The 27,329-nt window shown below is 42.4% G+C and overlaps 1 protein-coding gene and 1 pseudogene across 3 annotated transcripts in view; one reads left to right on the top strand and one right to left on the bottom strand.

Annotated features, from left to right (window-relative positions):
* Positions 1-21,737, bottom strand: part of Ccdc77 (coiled-coil domain containing 77) — a 38,083-nt gene extending 16,346 nt beyond the window's left edge. The window contains exons 1-7 of one of the 3 annotated variants that reach the window (XM_087904309.1): positions 21,584-21,717; positions 18,148-18,201; positions 15,789-15,984; positions 15,089-15,231; positions 8,911-9,007; positions 5,948-6,020; positions 4,502-4,593 (exon numbers count right to left, since the gene is read on the bottom strand). In XM_087904309.1, coding sequence (XP_087760435.1) covers positions 4,502-4,593; positions 5,948-6,020; positions 8,911-9,007; positions 15,089-15,231; positions 15,789-15,984; positions 18,148-18,185 — 639 coding nt within the window. In that variant the 5' untranslated portion in view covers positions 18,186-18,201; positions 21,584-21,717. Of the gene's footprint in view, positions 1-4,501; positions 4,594-5,947; positions 6,021-8,910; positions 9,008-15,088; positions 15,232-15,788; positions 16,027-18,147; positions 18,202-21,583 lie in introns of all 3 variants that reach the window. The other 2 variants (XM_048444365.3, XM_087904310.1) reach the window with 2 other exon arrangements.
* LOC125407053 (small ribosomal subunit protein eS26 pseudogene) lies at positions 17,451-17,925 on the top strand (annotated as a pseudogene).
* Positions 21,738-27,329: the final 5,592 nt, after the last annotated feature.

The following is a 27,329-nucleotide window of genomic DNA, read 5'->3' as shown; positions in this document are numbered from 1 at the left end:
GAAAGGCCCGGATCCCATTTTATTGAGATCCAGGGGAGCTGTTTATGTCTTTCCACAGGATCAAGAAAGCCCATTCTGGCTGCCAGAACGATTGACCCAAACAGTAAAGTGATCCACAACACACGGATTCGCCTGAGGACCTGGCTACTGTTCCTCCTGCCATTTTGCGGATGGATGACAGAGCACCGATGGAGGACACTCTCAGCCTTCCTGAAGCTGTTACCAATCAACCATAGGATGGCGATGTCTCCTCAATTTTTTACAACCAATAAGACTCTGGGCCCCCTCCCTACCGTCCTAGAGAGGATTTATAAGCTTGGCCATAGGACTCCAGTCCTGGGCCATGTCTCTCATTCCCCTACTTCAAAGAATGGGTGGGGGTGGAAATGTTTTAAAACAGTCCTATGCTATAGATTAATGTTTCTCCTCTGGATGGTCTGCTGACTCAAATCCCAAAATCGTAGGGACAAAATGGTTATTGCACAAGCGTTGGCTGCCCTGAAACAGGGGCCTCTACCGATGTATGGTTATCTATGCTAAAGCAATAAGGTTTATGCCAACCAGCTCCTACACCCCTAGGACAATGGTCCATTGCACAGGATGGAATGCTTGGCTTAGCTAGCCCTAAAGGTTGTCGAGCTAAAGAACATCGCACAGAGAATGGCCCTCTCTGAGAGATATATCGTCCTGCATAAGGGTTTCCTGTCGTATATTCCCTTTCCCAAAAAAATGACAGAGGGCAGGCGGATAGGTTCTAGATGTCATGAACCTAGGGACAAATTCCGTACAAGCCCATCGTAATGTTTTCGCTCTGAAAAATGCGACCTCTATCTTTGCCTTCTGAGGGAGTTGCCTTTCTACAAAGAAATAAAAAAAAGGGGGATATGTGGAGGGCCGGACCACATTCTCCATTGCTTCTAGGAACAAAGGTAGAGATTGACCTCTGTGACCCCAAGGTGTGGCGGTACACGCCTTTAGTCCTGATGCCTGGGCGGCAGAGGCAGATTAACCTCTGTGACCTCAAGGCGTGGTAGTATACGCCTTTGGTCCCAATGCCTGGGAGGCAGAGACAGGCAGATCTCTGTGAGTTCAAGGTGATGTAGCACACGCCTTTAATCCCAGCACACGTGCTTGGTAACTCTCTACCGCTGCGTCCCTGCCTACTCCCGAGGCATCATCTGGGATAATGGGCAATGGACCAATCCAAGAATGACACGTCAGAAGCGAGGACTGTTTCCTTTATAAGGGCTGGGTTCCCCTCATTCGGGGTCTCCGCCTTGGAAGCTGATGCTCTCCCTCTCAAGAGGCATTAAAGCTTTACTGCAAAAGTATCCTAAGTGCCCCACGTCGTTCTTGCTGGCGAGACGATAGCGCGGGACAATAGAGAAATGAGATAAAAGGTGGGTTGTTGAACCTACTTTTGAAAAACCACTAGTCTACACATTTTACATTGATATGAATCTTTGTACACTGAGATAAATTTAAAGTTACTTTTGTTATACTGTATATATGTTTCTACTCTTTTTTAAAGATATTTTTGCATATTGACACAAATTTAAGGTTATTTTGTTATATATATTTCTATTATTTTTGTTTTTTGTTTTAGTTTCTGTTTCTATTCTTATTTAAGGTATTGTACCTATGCAGCTGGTTTATAAAAGTAAAGTCTTAGTCCTTGAAAGCTATTTAGGATAATAAAGTAATACAAGTTACTGGTCATTCATAACTATCAAACTTAGAGTCATTTTAGGTAAGTTTTCAAGGTAATATACAGATATATTTTAGGTAGGTGATCTTCAAACACTTCAAAAACCTACAGTATATGGCATCTAAAATGTTTTAATAACATAAGGCTTTTTTGACACTGAGACATGCCTGCTCCCAGCAGCACCATTTAATTCAGAAAAGGATAATGGGCATCAAAGAACCTCTGTATGGAGTTTGCTTTCTTTGTGGCAAAAGCTAGCCATTTGGACAAGAAACCACTCTTGCCTCGACTGTTGACAGTATGCTGCCCAAATTGGACAAGCAAGATATAAAAAAGTGACTGCTGAACTTTGCCAAGACAGGATAGGACAGTCCTTCAAAAATTTCCTGCTTCACAGAAAAGTCTATCAGCTATTCTAGGCCTGTAGGCCAAAGATAGATGCCCCAATGTTACAAAGAGATCTTGGTTGACTATCCAGGCAGTCATCTGTCTCTGTTGTTTTATAGTTTTGGGAGTTGCTTGCTCTGAACTTCCTATTTATTCAGAAAATATATCCTTCTGGCATATAATATTTGATGGAGTTGAAGACTAGATAGTTATAGTTTTCCTTAGTTATGATAGAAAGTAAATTAGGTACAAAACTTTGGACTCACCAAGATAGTATTAATAATGAAGTATTTTCTCTGAATTTGCCAAATGCAAATGGATTGGACATTGTAAATGTAATTCTCATCTGAATTGCTCTTATTGTATATGGTTTTACTATGTTAGAGTTAAAACCCTTTTCTTTTTATTTAGACAAAAAGGGGGAAATGTTGCAAGATATTTAATTACTTTGTGTAAAGATATGTTACTATGATTGGTTTAATAAAAAGTTAAACGGCTTGTTGTTAGGCAGGAGGTATGGGGCAACTTCTGGACAAAGAGAGCTCTGGAAAGAAGAAAGGTAGAGTCACCTGTCAGATGGAGAGCAAGCAAGATGGGCATTACAGAGTAAAAGTAACTAAATGTAAAAAAATATAGATTAAAAACAAGAGTTAATTTAAGTTATAAGAGCTAGTGGGACAAGTCTAAGCTATAGGGCCAAGCTTTTATAATTAATAAGTCTCCATGACTTTTTTTTCTGAGCTGGCAGCCTAAAGAAAAATCCCTTTATACCCAGTAATAAGATAATGATTTATTTTCCTAGATTGTAGAAAATATGCACTAAACAAATAAAGATAACCTCAAATGTTGATTTGTCATACAGACAAACTTCTCTACGCTACTCTCTCTATATTCCTTAGGCCAATCACAAAGTAAATTCCAGCCAGACATAGTGGCATACATCTTTAATTTCAACATTCAGGAGCCAGAGACAGGAGGATCTCTGTGAGTTTTGAGGTTTTGAGTCAGACTGGTCTACATAGCAAATTCCAGAACAGCCAGGGCTGTAAGATGAGACCTTGATGTAAAAGCAGAACAAAACAAATAGCAATTCTTTAGGATGGTTTTGTTAGCTAGGGGTTAGCATGTGAACTAAAGGTTGCCAGAAGCATTCTAGAATGTTCACACAGACAATAATGATTTTAAGGTATAAGTGCTATGAGGCTGTTCTCTCTTGAGAAACCCACATCTCCTCTAGGGCATGAATTACTATTCTTCCCTTCCAAATATACACCATATACAAAGCAACCATGTGTGATCTCTCTCTCTCTCTCTCTCTCTCTCTCTCTCTCTCTCTCTCTCTCTCTCTCTCACACACACACACACACACACACACACACACAATAATTTAAAAAAAAAAAAAAACACCTTTGTATAGTTCCAGATCTGTATGGTATGAGGCTGCCAGAGGCAGTGTAATGGACTACTGAACTATAGTTATACCATCCTGTGAAAGTATTCTGAGGAATACTTTAATCTTGGCAAACTGATCTAATCAACCATAAATTCCTAGTATAAACTAGTCTCTGGACCAGCCACAAATTCTATGCAATGCATCCCTGACCTGAAGGTTATGAGAACTGCCTGAGCACTTACCTGCTATATCCCCACTCCTATAAACATCTGCTTGCTGCAGATGTCCACACTGCCTGTCTGTATATGTCACAATTGTGATTTTTACTTTTAAAAACTCCAACAAATTGGAAGCAATGACCAAAGACTCCATATGATTTATTCAGGCATCTAAGGAGTTTTACTCTTCATGTACCCCATAACAACAACATTCCTTGTTCCCACATCATCTCTTTTAGAGGAATGGGGATATATAGAGATAGGGTTTTGCTAGGGAGCCCTTGTTAGCCTGGTGTTTCTTATATAGAACCCAGCAGGCCTCAAATGTATGGCAAACCTCCTGCCTCAGCTCCTAAGTGCTAGGATTACAGGAGTACATCACTATGTAGGGCTTTTTCTCCTACATTAGATTCATATTTAAATCTATATTAAAACTATCTCTAAACAAGCTGTGGTGGTGCATGTCTTTAATCCCAGAGGCAAGTATATCTCTAAATTTGAGGCCAGCCTGGTCTACATAGTGAGCTCCAGGACAGCCAGAACTGTGTAGACAGACCCTATCTCAAAACAAAATAGAGCAAAACAACAAACCAAAACAACAACAACAACAAAAAACTATTTCAAATTTTGCTTGGGAGGTTTAAACATTAAGAATAATCTCAATTTTCTTGGCCCAAGGAAGCCTGAATGTAATCCAAGTGCAAAGAGATAGTTCTCATACAATAGTAAAGGTGCGTTACACACAGCCAAATGTGTGGAGAGAAACCACTTGGTCTGTCAAGACAAATGTATCACCTGCAGGATGAGTGTCTGCACCTCCCTCTGGTAGCGCTCAGAAATGGCTTCCTTTTCTTTTATTGTTGCTCTTTTTTTGCTTACTTTAGGATCTAAAACAGAAAACAAAAGTCCATCAAAAACTCTGCCCAACTCTTCTTTCTGCCGCTCAAGCATCAGCACTAACGCTGCAGGAGTTCAGTTTCCTTTACCTGCAAGAGAAGGAAGGGAAGGAAAAGAAACACTCGAGACCTACAGTGCTTGATTCCCCCGCAGAATCTCCTGAGGGAATTCTGCAGCATTTCACCTGGGTAATCATATTCGTCTTTTGGCAGAATGTTCCTCTGGAGTTGTGAATATTTTCTTAGTAAATGTCCAATTTAAACACTTTGGTTATGACATACCACACAATTTTTAAAAGAAAGGGTAACAAACAACAAAAACTGAAAGAGGTCACTAGAGCCTGGGAAGGCACAGAGGAGGGAAGTGGGGGAGGAGAGCCAATGGGGGTCCAGTTAGACAGCTGGAGTAACTTCTACCGCTTTCTGGCACAATAGTGTGCCTACGGCTGACAACTCTATGTGTGAAAACAGCTAGAAGCAGACAGGGCTACGTAGTTCCTACAAAAGGTGATGGCTACTGTGATCACTAACACAATGCATACACATTACAGTGCCCTAGTGCATTCTACAAACACATATAACTGTCAAGTTAATTAATAAGAACGTATTTTTTAGGGTGCTGGAGAGATGACTTAGCAGTTAAGAGCATTGGTTGTTCTTCCAGAGGTCCTGAGTTCAATTCCCAGCAACTACATGGTGGCTCACAACCATCTTAATGAGATCTAGTGCCCACTTCCTCTTCTGACCTGCAGGCATACATGCAGACAGAACACTGTATATATAATATATAAATAAATCTTAAAAAAAAGAATGTATTTTTTAAAAAGCAAAAGAAACTTGTACTAAGAAGCTGGGAAGCCGGTTCAGTCAGTAAATTACCTGCTGTGTAAGCAAGGCGACCTGAGTTGAGATCCTCAGCACCCATGTAAGAAGCCAGGTCCACACACCTGTTACCCCAACACCAGAAAGGAAGAAGCAAGAGGATCCCTAAAGCTCATTGGATAGTCAGTCTAGCCGAATCAGTGAACTCCAGGCTCAGTGAGAGAGAAACTCTGTCTCAAAAAGGTGAAGGCCCCTGACAGACCTCTGGCATCCACACAAATGCACACCCATACACACATCCCTCCCTACACACACACACACACACACACACACACACACTAACAAAAACACCTTGCATTAAACAATAATTCATTCTCTGCATAGTTCTAGACGTGTATGGAATTAGACTACCCGAGGCAACATTACAAACACGACAATTTCTACCAAGCAGGGAAAGTTTTCTAATTGCTTGCATTGGGATTTTCAATTCAACACTGGTGAAAATTTCTAGAACAGTGGTCACCTGATTTGAAAGCTGAAGGCTCATACTGTCCACATACATCAACAGCCTGGATAGTCTTCTGGAGAATGCTTACCTAAAGAAGGAAAAAAAAGGTACAGAAACAGTCTCAATATGTGTAAAATTGCAGTTTTTAGCCTTAGTTCTACAGATCTAACATTTATAAGTGAAATTGCTCAAAACTGATATAATCATGTAAACACATTACATTTATACAAGAGACAATATGGACAAAGTAATAATTTTTTTGGATAAAATTCAATATTAATACAAACTAATTAACAACAAATAAAACCAAAAGGCTACTTAATAAATTCTATTTTGAAAAGTATTCTTTGAGGAAGGCATGGTAGTGCACACCTTTAATCGCAGCACTTGGGAGGCAGAGGCTGACAGATCTCTGAGAGTTCAAGACCAGCCTGGTCTACAAAGTGAATTCCAGGACAGTCAGAGAAAGCTGTTACACAAAGAAATCCTTTCTCAAAAAACCAAAAAATAAAAATACGACAAACAAACAAGGTGCTCTTTGACCAGGACATTAATAGTAAAAATACGCACAATAGATAAATGTGATGATGCTACAGAGACATTTTTTACAAAAGTGAAAAGGCAGCCAAGCAAGGTGGTGTGTCCCCATGATCTTCATATCTGGGTGGTGTGTCCCCACAATCTTCATATCTGGGTGGCTGAGGCAGGCAGGTGACAAGTCTGAGGACAGACCAGGGTGCCTACTGAGGTCCAGACTTGCTTGGGCTATATTAGACCTTGTCCCATCCTGTTTAGTCCCCCTTGCAAAACAGGGTTTCTCTATATAGCTTTGGCTATCCTGGAACTTGTTCTGTAGATCAGGCTAGCTTCAAACTCACAGAGATCCTACTGCCTCTGCTTTCCAAGTGCTGAGTTTAAAGTGTGTCTCACCCCCTGTGTTTTTGATAAAGATTACTATTAATTTATAATCAATATAAAAAGTTTTAAAAAATTAAGTACTGAAATCTCTTCTTCACAAAAACTACCTCTGACTTTTTCTCTAATATCAGAAAAACATCTGTTCCTCTAAGCTTTAGTCTTCTTTTTGTTCTTCTCTGCATAGTGCTGGGGATGACCCAAGAGCCTCATACTCACTAGGCAAAAACTCTGCCACTGAGATATGGCCCAACCCTAGGTATTAAGTTTCATTGTTTCCCTTATCAAAAAAGTGTACATATATTTACCAATAATGCTATACTTTGGAATTAAAACACACAATGAAAACAAATAAGCGCATTTCTGAGTGTTCAAATTCCTGTCAGGCTACTCCTTAAGAATCAGGGACAGGGGAGGCTGGAGAGATGGCTCAGTGGTTAAGAGCACTGGCTGCTCTTCCAGTGGTCCTGAGTTCGATTCCTTGCAACCACATGCTGGCTCACAACCATCTGTAATGAGGTCTGGTGCCCTCTCCTGGCATGTGGGCATACATGGAGGCAGAATGTTGTATACATAATAAATAAATAAATAAATCTTAAAAAAAAAATCAGGGACCGGTCACGTAGTAGTGGCACATGCTTTTAAACCCACACTCTAGAGGCAGAAGCAGAGAGGTCTCTCTGAGTTCAAAGCCAGCCTGGTCTACAGAGTGAGTTCCAGGACAGTCAGGACTACACAAAGAAACCCTGTCTCAAAAAACTGAAAACCAAAAATAATAAAATCAGGGACAACAAATCGGTATCCACAGGAATTCTGAGTTTTCAAAATTATAATGCTTTAATTGTATTTCTAATGATCTTCACAATCCCTGTTCTGAACAGCAAAAATCCTTGTTTAAAGAAGAAAATATAAGATACCTAGTCTACAGAGAAAGTTCTAGGACAACCAGGGCTACACAGAGAAATCTTGTTACAAAAAAAAAAAAAAACACAAACAAAAAAAACAAAGTACCAAGTTTAGTAGCACCGATAAAGATCTACAAATGAAAGCGTAATTTAAAATTGAGGTCTCCCAGTAAGGTGACAGCCCTCCTGAAATGACATGTGGGACTAACTATTTGGCTCATTTTACACTGGAAATGTGTTATACCTTGAGAGAGTATTCAGAGATTTCCTTTAATATTTTTTATTTATTTATTTTATATGTATGATCGTTCCGCCTGCATGTACACATCTAAGAGTGTGTCTGATCCCCTGGAACTAGAGTAACAGATGGTTGTGAGCTGCCATGTGGGTGCTAGGAATCAAACCTGGGTCCTCTGGAATAAACAACATGCGTTTCTTTTTAGTTTGATTTTTCAAGACAGGGTTTCTCTGTAGCTTTGGAGCCTATCCTGGAACTTGCTCTGTAGACCAGGCTGGCCTCAAACTCAGAGATCCACCTGTCTCTGCCTCTCAAGTGCTGGAATTAAAGGCATGTACCATCACCGCCCAGCTTGGCAAGTGTTCTTAACATCTCTCCAGCTCCTCACAGGCTTCTTGGGGTTTTTTGGGGTTTTTTTGGTTTTGTTTCGTTTTGAGACAGGGTTTCTCTGTGTAGTTTGGCTGTCTGGAACTAATTCTGTAGATCAGGCTGGCCTCAAACTCAGAGAGATCTACCTGCCTTTGCCTTTCAAGTTTTGGGATTAAAAGGGTACACCACCACCCCACAGTTTCTTTCTTTATTACATACAGTGTTCTGCCTGCATGTAAGCCTTCAGGCCAGAAGAGGACATCGATCCTGTTACAGATGGTTGTAAGCACATAATTGAACTCAGGACCTCTGGAAGAGCAGCCAGTGCTCTTAACCTCTGAGCCATTTCTCCACCCCCCTAGTATGGTTTCTTAATAGTGAAAAAAAAAATCTTCAAAAGGTTTTTGCAGAAAAACACTTTAAACCTCTGGTAGACACTGGCTGGCTAACTCCAGGGCTACTCCCCAAGCGGCATGTCTAACAACTAGAAATGTTCAGCTGTGTCTTGTAAAGGTCTTATTCATCATACCATAGCAGCAAATATTACTTACTTTGTGGGGAGGCTCCTTATAAAAATAGGTCACTTCACCGGTGTCTGTGCCCACAAGAGCTAATAGATTCTGAATCTTTTTCTTGTCTTCCAGTTCCCTGCAATTCTCATAAAAAGTAGACATTATATACCCCAGGTAAGTAACTATTTCTATTTAAAAGATTTCCCTTCTGGTTGGGTGATGGTGGTGCACACCTTTAATCCCAGCACTCAGGAAGCAAAGACAGGTCTCTGTGAGTTTGAGGCTAGCCTGATTTACAAAAGTGAGTTCCAGGATTACATAGTAGTCTAAAACACACACACACACACACACACACACACACACACACACACACAAAAATGCAAACCCAACAACATAACAACAAAAATCAGGATTCAAAAGATTTTCCTTTCTTTCTTTCTTTCTTTCTTTTTTTTTTTTTTTTTTTTTTTTGAGATGGTCTCAGATATCCCAGGTTGAACTTGAGCTTGTCATAACAGGCCTATGCTATCGCATCCAGTTTATCAGTTTATGCACTGTTGGGGACTGAACCAGAGCTTTGTGGTTTTTTGGTTGTTATTGTTGGGTTTTGTTTGTTTGTTTGTTTGGTTTTTGCTTTTTTTTCAACACAAGGTTTCTCTGTAGCTTTGGAACCTGTCCTGGAACTCACCCTGCAGGAGAATTATCTGTATTCTGTCAATCATGTATTTTAATAAAACACTGATTGGCCAGGCAGGAAGTATAGGTGGGTCAACCAGACAGGAAGTAGAGGTGGGGCGATGAGAACAGGAATATTCTGGGAAGCAGGAAGCTCCCTCGGCCATTCCTGCCCAGATCACCGAAGAGGCAGGATATAACCTGTCCAGCTGAGAAAGGTACTGAGTCGTGTGGCTAACGTTGATAAGGATAATGGGGTAACATAAGTTATAAGAGCTAATAAGTAGCCTGACCTAATGGAGCAATCAGTTTATAACCTTATGGAGTCCTGTGTGTGATTTTTCTCTTTGGGGCATGCCGGCTGTGGGGTACTAGGTGGGACAGAAACCCCAACAAGCTGGCCATCATGTTACAGACCAGGCTGGTCTCGAACTCACAGAGATCGCCTTCTCTGCCTCCCAAGTGCTGGGATTAAAGGTGTGCGCCACCACCTCCTGGCTTGAACCAGAGCTTTAACACAAAATGTAAGTGAGCCTCCCCAGTTAAATGTTATCCTTTATAAGAGTTGCCATGGTCATGGTGTCTCTTTACAGCAATAGAAACCCTAACTAAGACACTGCTTAAACACTCTATAACTAAGTTATAATCCCAGTTTCTGATATTTTAAAAATTATTATAACCAGCCTGGAGAGATGGTTCAGTGGTTAAGAGCACTGGTTGCTCTTCAGGAAGACCAGGGTTCAGTGCCCAGCACCCACATGGCAGCTCACAGCTGGCTCTAACTCCTGTTCCAGTGGATTCAATTCCCTTAGCCAGGAAGTGGTGGCACACACCTTTCATCCCAGCCCTCGGGAGGTAGAAGCAGGTGGATCTTTGAGTTTGAGGTCAGCCTGGTCTACAGAGTGAGTTCCAGGACAGCCAGAGCTACATAGAGAAACCCTGTCTCAAAAAACTAAAAAAAAATAAAGATTATGATCACAAGTTAAAAATGAAAAAGATCAATCTATACCTCAGCTCCAGCTATTAAATACTAGGCATTTCAATTCAAGAATCCAGAGAAGGGGCTTGGGACTAATTTCCTGGCTGTTTCTAGAAGGGAACTGCAATGGGTCTTTTCTTTAGCAGTAAGGAATATAGCCTGTTCATGGCTCATAGCTCACTCTCTCTTCATAACTGCCCAAAAAAGAAAGGGAATTGCTTCCCTCTGCTTATGACTCCCACTCCTCAGGGACAGTGAGGATATCTGTGGGGCTTCTCAGTGGAGCTCAGAGGGAATAAGAATCCATTCTTGAGCTGGGCAGTGGTGGCACATGCCTTTAATACCAGCCTGACCTAGTCCCAGGACAGGCTCTAAAGCTACAGAGAAACCCTGTCTCGAAAAACAAAAACAAAAATAACAACAACAAAAAAACCAAAAACAAAACAAAAAGAATCTATTCTCTTTGCCTCAATTTAGATGGCTCTGAAAGCCATTCCGCTTCAGAGCCCCCATGGTGTTGGCTGGGACCTGCTGAAACGAAATCACAGTTGAAGTTCTCCATCTGCCCAACCAGACTCCCCTTATTTCTTCAGACGTACTTCTCCTTAGAAGGCTCCCCACAAACATTCTGGAAGGTCTTCACTGTGCAGTTTGTATCCCAAGGCACCCAACCCAACACAGTTAATGTCAGGAACAGTCCAAGGAAATAAACTCTGAAAAGGGATTTCTTCAGAGCTAAGGACAGAGAGGTGATTTGTAGAACATCCTGTTCCTGAGGGGAGCAGTGGGGATAGTTTAAACAGTTAGAAAAATCAAGAAAGAAATGAGACTGAGGGCTGTACCACTGCTCTCCTCCAAAACAAAACCAAAAACATGAACAAAAATCCAGTCTTTGGCCAGCACAAGGACTCAGTAAGTTACTGTGCTCCCTGTACAAACTTGACACCTTAGTTCATTCCCTGAAACCTATGGTAAAAGGAGAGAATTGATTCGCAACAGTTGTCTCCTGACCACCACAAATGCACATATATCATGGCACACGTGGGCCTGCTTGCACGCTTTTCTCTCACATCCACATCACAGTAAGAAACAAAATAAACAAACGAACAACAACAAAAAAATTACACCAGGCATGGTGGTGCAGGCCTTTCATCCCAGTACTGGGAAAGCAGAGCCAGATAGCTCTCTGTGAGTTGGAGGTCAGCTTGGTCTACGGAGCAAGTTTAAGGCCAGCAAGGCGACATAAAAATCCAATTTCCTAGATGGTAAGCTGAAGAAGAGCCTGAGCTCCCAGGAGACAAGACCGTGTGTGCCTCACCAAAGGGCCGAGGGCCATTTCTTCTAGTTGTCACACGGAAATACAAGAGTCAGGTATTTCAAGGACTGCTGGATTCAGGATCTCAGAAGACACTGGCACCTGGTAACCTGAAGCACTGTCATGGCACAAGGCATAAGTGAACCAGTCTAGTCATCAAGTTTTGGTTCAGATGTAGCTCACAGTAGGTCGACTAGATTTTCAGACTCATTGCCCCAGTTTCCAGTGTAGAGTTAGAAGGTGCACATTTGGTAGTTGGCACAACTTCCAAGTTAGGGTGTTTGTTTGTTTGTTTTGTCTTTTGAGGTAAGTCAATGGGAAACTTCTGAAATCAGCCTTTCCTACTTGGTCAATATGACAGAAAAAAAAAAGATTAAAAGGTCCTAGAGGAAGGGTAAACAAAATCTTTGTTTTGTTCATCAGTGTGACATGTACAAGAGCAAATGGATTCTGAAGAACTACAAAGCAGGTTTCAGGGCCGGATGTGTCTTTGCTAGGCAACACGGTCAGTTCCAGGCTAACCCAGATTACAAGGTGAGACCTGGTTTCTTTGTTTTTTCCTTCCTTCCTCTTCCCTCCCTCCCTCCGTTTTTGTTTTTTGAGGCAGGGTTTCTCTGTGTAGCTGTGGCTGTCCTAGAACTCACTATGCAGACCAGGCTGGCCTCAGAGATCCCCTCCCTAGTGTGTGTGGGGGGAGGAGGGCAGTTTAAAAGGGTCAGCCACCATGCTAGGTGATCCTGTTTCAACAAACAAACAAAATTACCAAAACAACAACAAAAGAACAGATAGCAAGGAACTTGACGTACAGTTGGCTAACAAACAGATGAAAAGTTGCTCAAGCCTGGAGTGGTGGTGACACCTTTAAGCCCAGCACTCTGGAAGCAGAGACAGGCAGATCTCTGAGTTAGAGGCCAGCCTGGTCTACAGAGTGAGTTCAGGACAGCCAGGACTACATAGAGAAACCTTCTCAAAAAAAAAAAAAAAAAAAAAAAAAAAAAACAAAGACAATGGAAATCAAAAAATCAGAATAAAAATAGTCTCACATCCATTAAGACCACTACCAAAACCAAACAACAACAACAACAAAAAAAAACCCTCAAAAAAAACAAAAACAAAGTAAAAAGAAAGAGAAATGGCTAAACGATTAAGTGTTTGTGCTCTTGCATAGGACCAGAGTTCAGTTTCCTACAATATCAAGTAGCTCACAACCACCTGTAACTGAAAGGATCTGACTCCTTCTTCTGGCCTGCAAGACACCTGTAAGCAGACACACGCACACACACACACGCGTGCGCGCGCACACACACACACACACAAATTAAAACTAAATCTTTGGAAAAACAACAACAACAACAAGAAAGCCATGTAAAGTGGTGAAGCCATCATATAAAGAAGCAGAGCAGTTACCAGTTAAAAATAGAATTACCAAATGATCCAGGAAATCAAAACTACGTAAGTAAGTTTACGGCTAGCCTAGATGCTGTCTGGAAAGAACATAATTAAAGGGCCGGACACAGGTTAAGAGCACTAGCTGCTCTTCCAGATGATCCAGGTTCGGTTCTTAGCACCTACATGTAACTTGAGTTCTAGCGGATCTGAAGCCCTCTTTTGGCCTCTGAAGGCACCACAAAAGCAAGTGGTGTATAGACATACAGGCAGGCAAAACCACCATACACGTGAATAAAAAAAAAAATTTAAGCTGGATGGTGGTGGAGTACATCTTTAATTCCAGCACTGGGGAGGCAGAGGAAGGCGGATTTTGACAGTGTGTGTTCCTGGGCAGCCAGGAGTACACAGGGAAACACTATCTTGAAACATCAAAAACTAAAAGTTAAAAAAAGTAATAATAAAGTAGTTAGATTGGTGGTTGCCAGGGCCTGGGAGAAAAACGCAGAGGGTACTGGTGAATGGTCAAGAGTTTCAATGTCACATACAGGAAGGTTCCAGAGGTCGCCCAACAATGTGAATGTACTTATGTCTATTAAAACACTTACAAATAGTTAAAATGGGCTAGGCTGAGTGAGGCAAGCATATCATTCTAGCTATTCTGAAGAATAAGGCAGGAGGATTCCAAGTTGAGAGTCTGTCTGATTTAGGAGTGGAATGGAGAGATGGCTCAGTGGTTAAGAGCACTGAATGCTCTTCCAGAGGACCAGGGTTCAATTCCTAGTACCCACATGGAAACTTATGACTGTAACTCCAAGATCTGACACCCTCACACAGATATATGTAGGCAAAGCACCAATGCAAATAAAATGAAAATTACTAAATAAATAAATAAATAAAAAGGGCTACCAGGGGGTATAAACTCAGCAGTAGAATACCTGTCTAGAATGTGTGAGGCCCCAGGTTCAAGTCCCATTATTAAAACAAAACATATAACAACCCCAAATAAGCCAAATAAATAACAATATTAAAAAAAAGTAAGTCTCCCTCCCCCTCCAGAAATACCTTGCACAAATGTATCTATCTGTTCATGATACCCATCTCCCATTAACTAATGTCTTCTTCAAGAATCACTTGGGAGGGGGTGCTGGAGAGATGGCTCAGAGGTTAAGAGCACTGGCTGCTCTTCCAAAGGTCCTGAGTTCAATTCCCAGCAACCACATAGTGGCTCACAACTATCTGTAATTAGATCTGGTGCCCTCTTCTGGTATACAAGCAAAACACTGTATACATACTAAATAAATAATCTTAAAAAAAAAAAAAAGAAGAATCACTGTGGGCTGGTGAGTTGGCTCAGTGAGATAAAGGCACTTCCATGCAGGAGAAAACCAAGTGCCCAAAGCTGTCCTCTGACCTCGGCACCAAGCTCTGTTGCATTATGAACTCTATACCCAAATATCAGGTACACATACACAATAATAAAGAAAATAAAGTTATTTTAAAGGAATTATGATTGGATAAAAGCTTTCTCTCCAAAGTTTATGACTTCTTCATGAGGGCAGTCTGTACTCAACAACTGGTCAATACCAAGATACAGAAGTCTGAATCCGCTGCCTTTGAAGGACCAGCTGAGTCCTGGAGCTTCCCGTGGGGCTGGCCTCTGTAACCACCCTATCACAGTTCTAATGTGCCCACTGCTGTCTTTTCTAAGAACCCCTCCTAGTAACTGCCTTTCAGGTAAATCTCTCCTCAAAGTTTGCTTCCTGGGGACACAACCAAAGAGAACTCTGGTAGATAGATGTCATCATTTTAAGTGTAACCCAGAGTTAAAATTCTGACACTTTCCTCCTTCTGTTCAGTACCTGATTCTTAGTCGGTCATTTTCTGAGTAGAGTCGTAAAACATGTTCCCGCTCCTGGAAGAGGCAAACCTGCATATCGCTCAGGGCTTTCTGCAACTCGGCAATCTCTTCCTCCCTCTGCTGCAAATTCCATTCAAGTTTATGCTGCAAAAAAACCCAACAGAGTAGTTGAAAAGATATTGGGTTTCAAAGGAAGCCTCAGCGGCTATGGAGGAGTCAGCTTATGTAGGAATATTCCTGACAGCTTTACCAGCACAGACTCAAGTGGCAGCACTAGGCTGTGCACACATTTGACCTAAAGAGCAAAAGAATGAAATGGAAGTTCAGCCCGGTGAAAAGCAGGCAGGAAGCCCTAGGCTCTAGCACTGAAAGGAAGAAAGGAGGAAGGGCAAACAGGAAAGAGGTAGGGATAAAGCTACAGGATTAGTGTGACTGGAGATCACACACTGATGACAAAGCCTTCCTTTCACACACCAGCACGAAGAATTTCATATGTCTCACCGGTTCTCCATGAGTGTGTGTGTGCATGGGTACATATGCAACCCAGAAGTTGTTGGGTGCCTTTTCCATCAGGCCACCAAGTTATTATTTGAGACAGGATCTCTCATTAAACTGTGAGCTCAGCAATTCAGCAAAGCTTGGTCAGTGAGTTCCAGGATCAGGATCCTCCTGTGTGGGAATTTTCCTCCCCACCTTCTTACCTGTCCTTCACAAGCTTCTCTGTAGAGGTCTAACTTCTTCAACAGCTCTTCATTTTCTGCCTCACAGTTGGCCATCTTCTTCTGATAATACTCCAGAAGCTCCTGCGAAGGGCAAAGGACGGCCAGACGATCCTCGATTGAAGGGAGCGGAGTTGACTCCACTGAGTCTGCCATTTTCTTCCACCTATGGGGATCACTGAAGCCAGAAGCAGCACCACGTTTGGATGCAATTGTTATTCTATGTGAAATCAGAAAGCATAGAATAAATCCTCTTGTAAATATAACACTTGTAACCTGATCAACGTAGCAAGTTCTAGGCCAGCCAGAGCCACATAATGTGACTCTGTCTAAAAGGAAAAGTCAATAAACAAGCACCTCTCCCATAAAAAGAACCAAGCAAACAAACAATAGTTAATTCAAAAAAGAAACTGTGTAGAAATCTTCCTATGAAAACCAATCTAGTTTGGCATTCTAAAATTTACAATATATGGAGCTGGATAAAAGACTCAGCAGTTAAGAGCACTGGCTGCTCTTCCAGAGGACCCAGGTTCAAATCCCAGTACCCACATGGCAGCCCATAAACACCTGCAACTCCAGTTCTAAGGGATCTAAAACCTTGTGCAAAAGGTGCACTGATACACATGTAGGCAAAATAGCTATACACAAAAAAATTTTAATATAACAAAATAGACATCGGAGTGCAGAAACTTTGCATAAGACAGCCCAAGTTAGAGCTAACTAATGTAGATAACACACATGTTCATTTGTAAGTAGGCAAGTATGCACAATAAACCATCAGCTGGGGGTGTAGCTCAGCAGCAGAGCACGTGACAAATTGCTGGTTTAAATCCTCAGCATACACACACACACAACTATTTTCAATTAGCATGAAGAAATAAATCTAATACTTCCTCAAACACCAAAAGTTTTTAGTGGCTGGACCTGTAGCTAGCAGCAAAGTGCATGCATGGCACACACAAGGCCAACACCCCAGGGCACACATCCCTATCATCCTACACAAAAGTGCTTCTGTCTCATGACAGAAACACTATTTTATTTTCAAAGAGTGGGACAGAGGCTAATAAAAATTTGAGCAACTTGGACTGGAGAGATGGCTCAGCAGTTGGGAGAACTGGCTGCTCTTCCATGGGACCCAGGTTCAATTCCCAGTACCTACATGGCATTACACAATTGTGTAACTCCCGTTTCAAAGGATCCAACACCCTCAAACATATATGCAAGCAAAACACCAATGCACATAAAATTAAAATAAATTTAAAAAAAGAACAACTCTTACCTTCTACAGATGGGGGACAGCTATGGGGGTGAGGAACAAGTACTAAGTAGCAGCTCCATCTCCGGTTTATATAATGGCTGCTCCCTATGACCCAGATCTACCATCACTGTGGCTCCTCCATTCACACTCAATGAGTCCTGGCATTTCCACAGAGAGGCTAGTTTTTTGTTCTGATTGAGACGGGGTCTCTCTAAGTAGCTCTTGCTGTCCTGGAACTCAATATGCTGACCAGGCTGGTCTCAAGCTCAAGAGACCCACCATCCTCTGCCTCCTGGGATTAAAGCTGTGTGCCACCACCATTGTTAAACTATTTAAACTCTAGATTCAGAATAAGAATAGAGAACTAGTAGGGACTTGGCTCCAAGATGACCAAAAAGAGGAGAAACAATGGTCGTGCCAAAAAGGGCAGCGGCCATGTGCAACTAATTCGCTGCACTAACTGCGCTCACCCGGTGTGTGCCCAAGGACAAGGTAAGAAGTTCGTCATTAGGAACATCGTAGAGGCTGCTGCCATCAGGGACATATCTGAAGCAAGTGTCTTTGACGCTTATGTGCTCCCCAAACTCTATGTCAAGCTGCATTGCTGTGTGAGCTGTGCTGTTCATAGCAAGGTAGTCAGAAATCGATCTCGGGAAGCTCGCAAGAACCAAACACCCCCACCACGATTTAGACCTGCTGGTGCTGCACCACGACCTCCACTAAAGCCCATGTGAAGACATGGCTTCATAAAGACAGAAGAAAACACCTTGGAAAAATAAAATGGGATTTACACTTTATGTAGAGAAAAAAAATAGAGAATTAAGCCTGGCGGTGGTGGTGCAAGCCTTTAATTTCAGCACTCAGGAGGCAGAGTTCAAGGCCAGCCTGGTCTACAGAGAGAGTTAGTTCCAGGACAGACTCCAAAGCTACACAGAGAAACCCTGTCTCAAAAAAACAAAACAAATCAAAAAAGAATAGAGAACTGAGGTTTAGGAAGTATGATATCCCTGGAGCTCCTACACTGACTGGATAAAACCTGTAGAAGTATTGATTAGTTAACTTAAAAACAAGCAAATATCTTACTTTCTGCAGACGGGTGTGTGTGTCGGAGTAAAGTTCATTCTGTCTTATTTGCACCTATCAAATACACAAAATTGATAATGAGGGCCAGGAAGAGTTTAAAAACACACACACGCACACGCACACGGTATATAGCTTGCTTCCCTCCTCAACATTACCATATTTGACTCCTGAAGGGAATGTAGTATTTAGACCAACACTAGGTATATTAACTGCTTCTCCAACTTGTAATTAAAGAAAAAAAACTTTTTTCAAATATTTATTTTTTTATTTATTTTTCTTTTATGTACATTGGTGTTTTGCCATGGGTGTCAGGTCCCCTGGAACTGGAGTTATAGACAGTTGTAAGCTGTCATGTAGGTGCCTGGAATTGAACCCAGGTCCTCTGGGAGAACAGTCAGTGCTCTTAACCACTGAGCCATCTCTTCAGCTCTAAAAACTTTTATAAGATTTATATTATTTTTATGTGTATGAGTGTATTTCTGTATGTGTGTATGTATATATGTATGTGCAACACATGGGTGCTTGGTGCCAGAAGAGGTCAGAAAAGGGTATCACATATCTTGGAACTAGAGTTAATAGATGGCTGTAAGTCACCATATAGGTGTGGGGAAACAAACTGAGGTCTTCTACAAATTAACATGGGATCTTAACTACTGAATCAACTTCCTAGCCTCTGCCTTATTATATCATCATCATCATCATCATCATCATCATTATTATTTGAAACAAGGTCTTTCAACATAGGCTGGCCAGCCAATAAGTTTCAGGGATCCGCCTTTCTCAGAAAAGCACATTCGCCAATGCTTCCCTCTCACTTCTTCACAGTCGACCAGCACTAGGGTTACTATTATAAACAGCTGTGAAAGGCTTTTTCACAAGTGCTGAAGATCTAACCCCTGGGCTTCCTGCTTGGAAGGCAGGTACTTTGCCGACTGAGCTGTCTTACCCTTGTGGGATTTTTGTTTTGTTTTGTTTTCATTTTGTTGATTTGAGAAAGGATCTAGCTAGGGTTGAAGAGATAGTTCAGTGGTTAAAAGCATTGACTGCTCTTCCAGAGGACCTGGGTTCAATTCCCAGCACCGACATGGCAGCTCACACCTGTCTGTAACTTCAGTTCCAGGGGACCTGACACCCTAACACAGACACACCTGTAGACAAAACACCAATGAACATAAAATAAAAATAAATTTAAAAAAAAAAGAAAGAAAGAAACAGAGGATCTAGCTATGTAGCCCTGGCTGTGCTGGAACTCTCTCTGTAGACTAGGCTGGCCTCGAACTCAAGGGATCTGCCTGTCTCTGCCTCCCAATTAAGGTTAAAGGCCAAGGTGTTGTGTATGTGCGTCTATGTCTGTAGGCTGGAGGACAACCTAAGGAGTAAGCTTTCTTCCTCCACGACTCAGCTACCAGGGTCAAGTTCAGCTAGTCAGGACTAGCAGCAAGCACCTTAACCTGCTGATATGTATATATATATATATATATATATATATATATGTAAGCTGTTCTAGTAATTTTTTTCAAATATATCTATTTTATTCTATTTTATGTGTATGGCTGTTTTGCCTGCATGTATGTCTGTGCACTAGGTAGGTGTATGCCTGGTGCCCCAGGAGGTCAGACAATTCTGAGTTGTCATGTGGCTGCTGGGAAGCCAACCCAGGTCCCTGGGAAGAGCAGGCAGCGCTCTCAAGCACTGAAGCATCTCTCCTGGCCCTGTCTAATGATTTTAAAAGAAAGGATAGGCCACTCCTTTTCTTGACTTTCCTATCTAGCCTAAGTTCCAGGACAACCAGAGTTACATGATGATAGATATTCCTGTCTCAAGAGAAAACAAAGACTTGTAAATTGATCAGCCTCAAACATAAATAAATAAATAAAGCAAGCCTATAATTCAGAACTGTCTATTTAAGAGTCAAACCTCTCTCCTGACTTATTTCTATCTCCTTCTCTAAACAAATTCTATTTCTACAAAATGTTCTTTTTGGTTTGTTCTTAAGACAGGATCTCACTATGCTGCTTTGGCTGGCCTGGAACTATGTAAACCAGGTTGGTCTAAAATGCATAGAGATCTGCCTGCCTCTGCCTCCTGAAACCTGAGATTAAAAGCCTATACACCATGCCAGACACGCATAATGTTCTTCATTCTATGCTTTTGATCATGAGCTTCCTGGAATCTGATGTATATCTCCTTCTGCAACTCTAGTAAATTCACTTTTCAAGACTATTCTGTATCTATATGCAAAATTTATCTTAAATACTATTTCCTTTATCTCTTTCCTGACTTTCTTCCACTTAAAATGATCTATCAAGTCAATTGTGGTGGTTTGTATCAGTAAAACCTAGCAATGGGGAGATCACCCAAAAATTGAGAGCAGCCTAGAGTACAGAGTTAAGTTCCAGGCAAGCCTAAGCTAGCCAAGGCCTTGTCTCAAATAAACAACAAAAACAAAAACCCACAAAATGATCTGTCAAACTGGGCAGTTATGGTAAACACCTTTAATCCCAGAACTTAGGAGAGAGAGGCAGGTGGATCTCTGTCAGTTTAAAGTCAGCCTGGTCTACAAAGAGAGTTCCAAGATTCTGTTACACAGAGAAATCCTGTCTTGGAATCACCCACACACAAAGCAGAAATAAACAAAAAGTCAAAAACAGGGGCTGGAGAGATACATGGCTCAGAGGTGAAGCGCACTGGTTGCTCTGCCAGAGGGCTAGAGTTCAATTCCCAGCAACCTCATGGTGGCTCACAACCATCTATAATGAGATCTGGTGTCCTCTTCTGGCATGCAGGTATGCACAGGTATACATAATAAATAAATCTTTTTTTAAAAAATCAAAAACAAATGTTTTCACTGAAAAGTGGTTGTATTTAAAGTTCTACTACGATAACCCGTCTTCTCGGCAGAGTCATCTTAACACTACCTTCCAAGGCAGCGATGCCTCTAGTTATATAAAAGTGAGTGGGTTTCTTTTTTGGAGGCGTAAGAGGTCGAATTCAAGGTCACGGTCATGCTAAGCAAACACTCTACATACTGGCCACAAACCCGACACGAAAAATGTTGCATTTACTCGCATAACTACTTTCTGAAGTACTGTTATTATCTTTTATTTTACAAACGAGGAAATCGAAGCCTACTGAAGCGGGAGGGAAGGGGAACCGGAACTCAGTCTGTCTCCAGGACGTCTGTTCTCTTGCAAATTCACTCAGTTTTTAACCAGATCTTAGCTCCCTCATTATTAAAGCTCTCCGCGTCCCAGAGACCTCTCCTTTTGCAGACAAACTTTCCATGACTGGTCCCCAAGTCACCTAAGGAGCCCAGGTTTAGTCTTCTGTTGCTCCCTTCCGCACTGATTACGAAGGCTTTTATCCCACTAGGTTTTCTTTCTTCCCAACGTCTGTCCTAAAATCCCTTCACCTTTATCCCAAAATCCACACTCACCAAACACTAATCCTTGGCATCCGACAACGCAACCGAAAAACAACTCAAATCAGCGAGCGTCGACAAAATCCTACCAATCGCTTGCTAGCTTAGGCGGCCTTTTGGTTTACGCACCAATAGGACGGTTGTTCATCCAGCAGCCCTTCCCATCTTGCCTTGCGCTTCACTGGGGAGAGGTTCCTGGGAAGTGTAGTTTTTCACATGGCGTTGCGCGTAGGCAGGGTGTGGGAGGAGGGTAAGTTGCTCTTGAATGTTAGAACTCTCTGAATTTGACAACTTGGGCTAAACTCACTTAACTGTTTTTCTTTAATGAAATCTGGTGCATAAATGACATACATAATCACGGAGTATATCACAGGAATACTTCAAGAATGTCTTGTAAATATTGTCATTTGACATAACCTTCAATTTCGTTCCAAGTGAACCTGAGAAAAGTTTCACAAACCCTATGGAGTTGTACAAGCCTGTGATCCTAGTACATGGGAAGGGGGATAAAAAGGTTGAGGAGTTCAAGGTCGTTCTCCACAAAACAGCAATTTTGAGCCATTGGTTACCTAAGCACCTGAATCAGAAAGCCAAAACAGGAGGAAGGAAGAGAGAAACTTGGTGGCCTAGATGTGGGGTTCAATGTTTCCAGTCAAGGGATTACATATTCAAATGTTGTGTCTAGCCGGCCTCATTTAAACATTAGAAGGATATATGAAGAGCTGAGATCCCATATCTGGGGGTGGGGCTCAGAACAAAAGAGGATATATAAAAGGATTAATTCTGCAATGCATGGTAGTGTTGGAGAGTATCATTTTCAGGTGTGTGACTTGTTTATGCTGCATTTGTTTAATTCTGTGAAGCTGTGATTCTTTCCTTTTTTCACAATCAAGTTCACAAATTTATCTCTAGATGATTCTAGAACCGGTCAAACTGACAATTTGATATTAACCACCACAGGCTCAGTATTTTTTTTCTGCCTTTTCCTACATCAAACAGAAAATAGGAATTTTTTTTAGCTTGAAAAACTAAAAGAGGTCTCACAAACTTTTTTTTCCCCTGAAGTATAAAACATAGAGTGCTCAGACCAAGGATGATACCACAGGCCTGAGGCAGTGGAAGCTGGACAAGGACTGATTTCTTTCCCAAAGCCTGGATCTCTATCAGCAGCTGTTCTGGAAGGGCAGGATGCTGCACCAGGGAAACCAGCCAAACAGCTCTCCCCTCAAATTGGGGAAAAAGGGAAAAGACCAGTCATGAAACACTCCTTCCTCCTACTCCAAACTGAGGAAGAGAGCAGAATCCCTCACCCCCAACTTTCTGGGCCTCATGCCCCTTACCTGGCATTTACCAAAACCCATCCAACTTAGTCCCTAATGAAAGTCAGAAGGTGCCCAAAGTTTGCTGGGAGGGTGAGAGGCTGATGTGATACCAAACAGATCTGTATCTGAAGTCATCATTGGTGCCATTTCTTGCTGTTTGCTAGCTGCTCTTCAGCTGCACGGTCAGTCGCAGGGCCTTGCTGACATCTCGCCCGCCCGGCTGAGAAGTGCTTGGTCTGCTGCACCAGGGCAGATTCTACTTTGTTCACAACGGTCTCCAAGTCATAGTCTGGCTGATCGGTCATCCCCGAGAGCTCAAGACACCTTGGTCCTTGCTGTTTGATCTCCTCAGTGCTTCTCTCTTCCAGCTCCCTGCTCTGAGTCATGGCTTCATTAAAGCTGGATATCTGGGAAGACAGCTCCTCCACTCCCTTGAAGAAATTGACTGCCAGCGAGGTCCCATTAGAACTGGCTTCCATCTCTTTGGTTTCCATTTGAATTGGCTGCTCTCCACTGGATCCACTATGGGGGATCCCTTGACTCTGTCGGCATAGCTCAGCGGGTTTAAAGTCCATTCTCAGGAGCTCACACCTGGTGAGATCACAGCAATCACACAAGTCCTTGAGTTCTCCCCAGCACCTGTGTCAGCTTGCTCCTGTAGAATGGGATGTGAGCCTTGTTCTGTCCCAGAGTCCTGCTGCACTCCTTCAGAGCTAGGAGAGACTTGCTCATCTCTGCACCCTCCATGACACTAAAAAGTGTCAGCCCCTCGTTCATTTCCTGCCAGATCCACCAAAGAGAATTTGCCATGTAGTCTTCCTTTGGCTCGAAGAAGAATCTGGAAGCAGGCTTGGGAGCGGGAGGAATTGGAGTTGGCAAACGTTTGTCCAGAAGTCCTGCAGGCACTGCCCATGCTGATCATCATGAACACAGTTGACCAGGTGCTCCTATGGTCCCACAACCTGCACCTGCTGCTTGCTGAAGCTGTAATTCTTTGCCTGTCTAAAACACCTGATGGTCTAAGAAAGAGCTGAACAGCCAATAGCGAGGTAGGAACAACGAGAGGTGGGGCAGGCAGGCAGAGAGAATATATTCAAGGAGAACTGAGGAAAAGGGACAAGAAGGAGGAACCTGGGGACCAGCCACCCAGCCACCCAGCCACCCAGCTGGGCATAGAGTGAGAAGGAAAATGGGACGCACAGAAGAAAGATAAAAGCCCAGAGGCAAAAGGTAGTGGGGGATAATTTAAGATAAGAAAAGCTGGCAAGAAACAAGCCAAGTCATGGCCAGGCATTTATAACTAAGAATAAGTCTTCATGTGTGATTTGTTTGGGAGTTGGGTAGCAGCCCCCCCAAAAATCCAAAATAATAAAATGTCACACAGTATGGTAGCATTGCCTTAAACTTTAGAAAGTTTAAAATTTGAAGTGTTCACATCCATGTCAAGTTCAATGACTCACTGGTAAGTGAAGCTACACATTTTCAACGTGATATTTCAAATGACATTGGTTTTCTTATTCATGCCACAGGAAAGGATAAAGGGAAGGGGTTTTCAACACTATTAGACTTTTGATTAGTCCTTGTGAAATTCTTGGAGTCAGGCTGGAGTGAGGAGTACAGTTCAGAGGCAGAATACTTGTTTACTATTTGGTATTCATCATTCCTGAAGCCCTAAGTTCAGTCCCAGTTTCTAGCCAATCAATGAACAAACAAGCAAATAACCATTAAAATGTGTTTTGGATCAAGGGTGATGGGCTATGACTTTTTGTTTGTTTTAAGAAAGGGTTTCTCTGTCTATCCCTGTCCTAGAACTTGCTATGTAGACCAATCTGATCTCAAACTCACATAGATCTGCCTGCCTCTGCCTCCCATTGTGCTGGGCCTATGCCTTGCAAATGCCTGGCTCGCTCTCTCCCCGCCCACCTCTGTGTATGTGTGTTTGGGTTTTTTGTTTTGTTTTGTTTTTGAGAAAGGGTCTCACTGTGTATCCAGGCAAGTTTTGAAGTTGCTATGAAGACCAGGCTAGCCTAGAACTCACAGAGATTCTCCTGCATCTGCCTCCCAAACTCTGGAATTCAAGGCAAAGACCCAGCACACACACACACACACACACACACTAAAGTAACAAATTTTTCTTTGCATATGGGAAGTCCTAAATTCAATTCCTAGTATTGTAAAATCAAACAGCCCTATTACTGTTGTTCGAGACAAGGTTTCTCTGTAGCTTTTGGGGCCTGTCCTGGAACTAGCTTTTGTAGACCAGGCTGGTCTCAAACTCATAAAGATCCATCCACCTCTGCTTCCCAAGTGCTGGGATTAAAGGCGTGTGCCACCACTGCCTGGTCTGTTTCTATCTCTTAAGTGTCATGATAACAGGTATTCTTTTGTATCACTGGTTTATGTGGTGCTGGGGATCAAATCTAGGGGTCCCAGCTCACTAACGATGTATTTTGAGTGCATGCTTAATGAAAAACATCATTTTGATGACTTTTAAATTTTGAATTCCACTATTTCTTTCTTTTTTATGTATATAGTTTGACTTTCCAGATTAAGTACTAAACAATCTAAGTCTTGTTATTGTAGGACTCAACCATGACAAGCTCAGTAGAGGCCAGAGTCTCAGCAGTTTACCCTAAGGCAATATCTGGTTCCAAAAAAGACCACAAACTGAGACCACCCAGAAACAGATCATCCAAAGGAAATTCCTAATGTTCTAACCATTGTAGATAGGATCATCCACCAGCACACACCCATCACTTTTCACCAGGGCACCCCTAGACAAACGGCAGCCAATCAGGGGTCCTGAACCTTAGAAATCCCTCACCCCAGACTCTGCTATTATAAAAGCCCCACCCCAACTGAGATCCGGGTTGTTAAATCATGACAACACGTTGGACACAGGGAGAGTCTGAGTTTGAACTTGAAAAAGAATGAAGGCTCTTTGTTTTTTAACACAGGACTCAGTCTTCTAGTTGGTTTTTGGGCAACTCCATGATCTGGGTGTAACTGTTATAGATTATTACTTGTATACAATGTCATACCTTCCTATGTCCACATCTGTTTGTACATTGCTTTATTTTTATTTATTTTATTTTATTCTTCTTGCATGTATGCCTTCAGGCCAGAACAGGGCACTAGATCTCATTACTGATGGTTGTGAGCCACCATGTGGTTGCTGAGAATTGAACTCAAGACCTCTGGAAGAGCAGTCAGTGCTCTTAACCCCTGAGCCACCTCTCCAGCCCACTTGTTTTTATTTTTAAGCAAGAAATAGAGAGTAGACTGGAGTTAATCTCATGGGCACATTTGCCGAAGTTCAAGGACTTGGGTTCAAGTTCTAGTACCGGAAAAGAACGCGAATAAACTAAAGAGATCATATTCCCACCTTCTTAAGATGGGCCAGTCTGCTGAGTAGCAGAATAATACCTTATCATCCCCCCCCCCCCCCCGTGTGTAACAGGCCTAGCTGTCTTGGAACTAGCTCTTGTAAACCAGGCTGGCCTCGAACTCACAGAGATCCACTTGTCTTTGCCTCCACCCGGCCCCTTTTTCTTTTTGAGAAAGAATTTTTACCATTAGTCTCTTTTTTCTTTCACTTATTTATTTAATGTGTGAGTATGTATAAGTATGGACCTGTGTGAAGGTCAGAGGGTATCTTTTAGGAGTTCTCTCCTTCAATTATGTGGGTTCCAGAAATCAAACTTAGAGTTTCAGGCTTGCCGGCAACTGTCCTTACCAGCGCCCTTGCCATGTATGTATACTGGGAGGGCCTTGACGTCATGGTGCTCTTTCTATAGCTCTGCCCAGTGTTGAGTTTTATAGTCTTGTGCCAACACAGGGGTTTTCCTTGTCGAGGCAAGCTTATAAACTCTTAAACGTATAAAGGAATTGTAGGAGCGTATACCAGCAAGGTGACTTTATTTATTTGTTTGTTTGTTTGTTTGTTTGAGACAGGGTTGCAATCATGCCTGGCCTTACACGTAGAGGTTTCTGACAAAGAAGGTGACTGGGGGAAAAAAGTTAGCAGAGTTAGCAGAGCTGGTGTTTTACTTCTCAAGTAAGACGGTTGGAGGATAATTGCCAACAGCTAGAAAAGCAAGGCCAGGAGCTATACAGGTCCCCGTGTGCTGAGGAAAGCTATTCACAGCTGGCGGCAAGGCCTGCGGTGTGAGGACAGAGATGCTCTGGAACCAACTTGTCATGGAGAAGTCAGAGCCCCGGATCAAAGAGACCAAGTTAGGTTAGTGGTGAAAGGCTAGCGTCTGGAAGACAGACTAGAGACACGGGAACGCTGTCAAGAGTTGGCACTTGTCCAAACGCTAGACCACTATGTTAAGAACGGGTCCGGGAGGCCAGGCAAGGCCAACGACACCATGGCCCAGTTTGTTTTCGTGTCCCTGATACAAAGAGGAAAAGGAACCTCCTCACCGGAAACAGAA

This window comes from Myodes glareolus, chromosome 3, assembly GCF_982192425.1.
Source record: "Myodes glareolus chromosome 3, mMyoGla1.1, whole genome shotgun sequence".
NCBI lineage: Eukaryota > Metazoa > Chordata > Mammalia > Rodentia > Cricetidae > Myodes > Myodes glareolus.
This window is presented reverse-complemented; position numbering and strand designations above follow the sequence as displayed.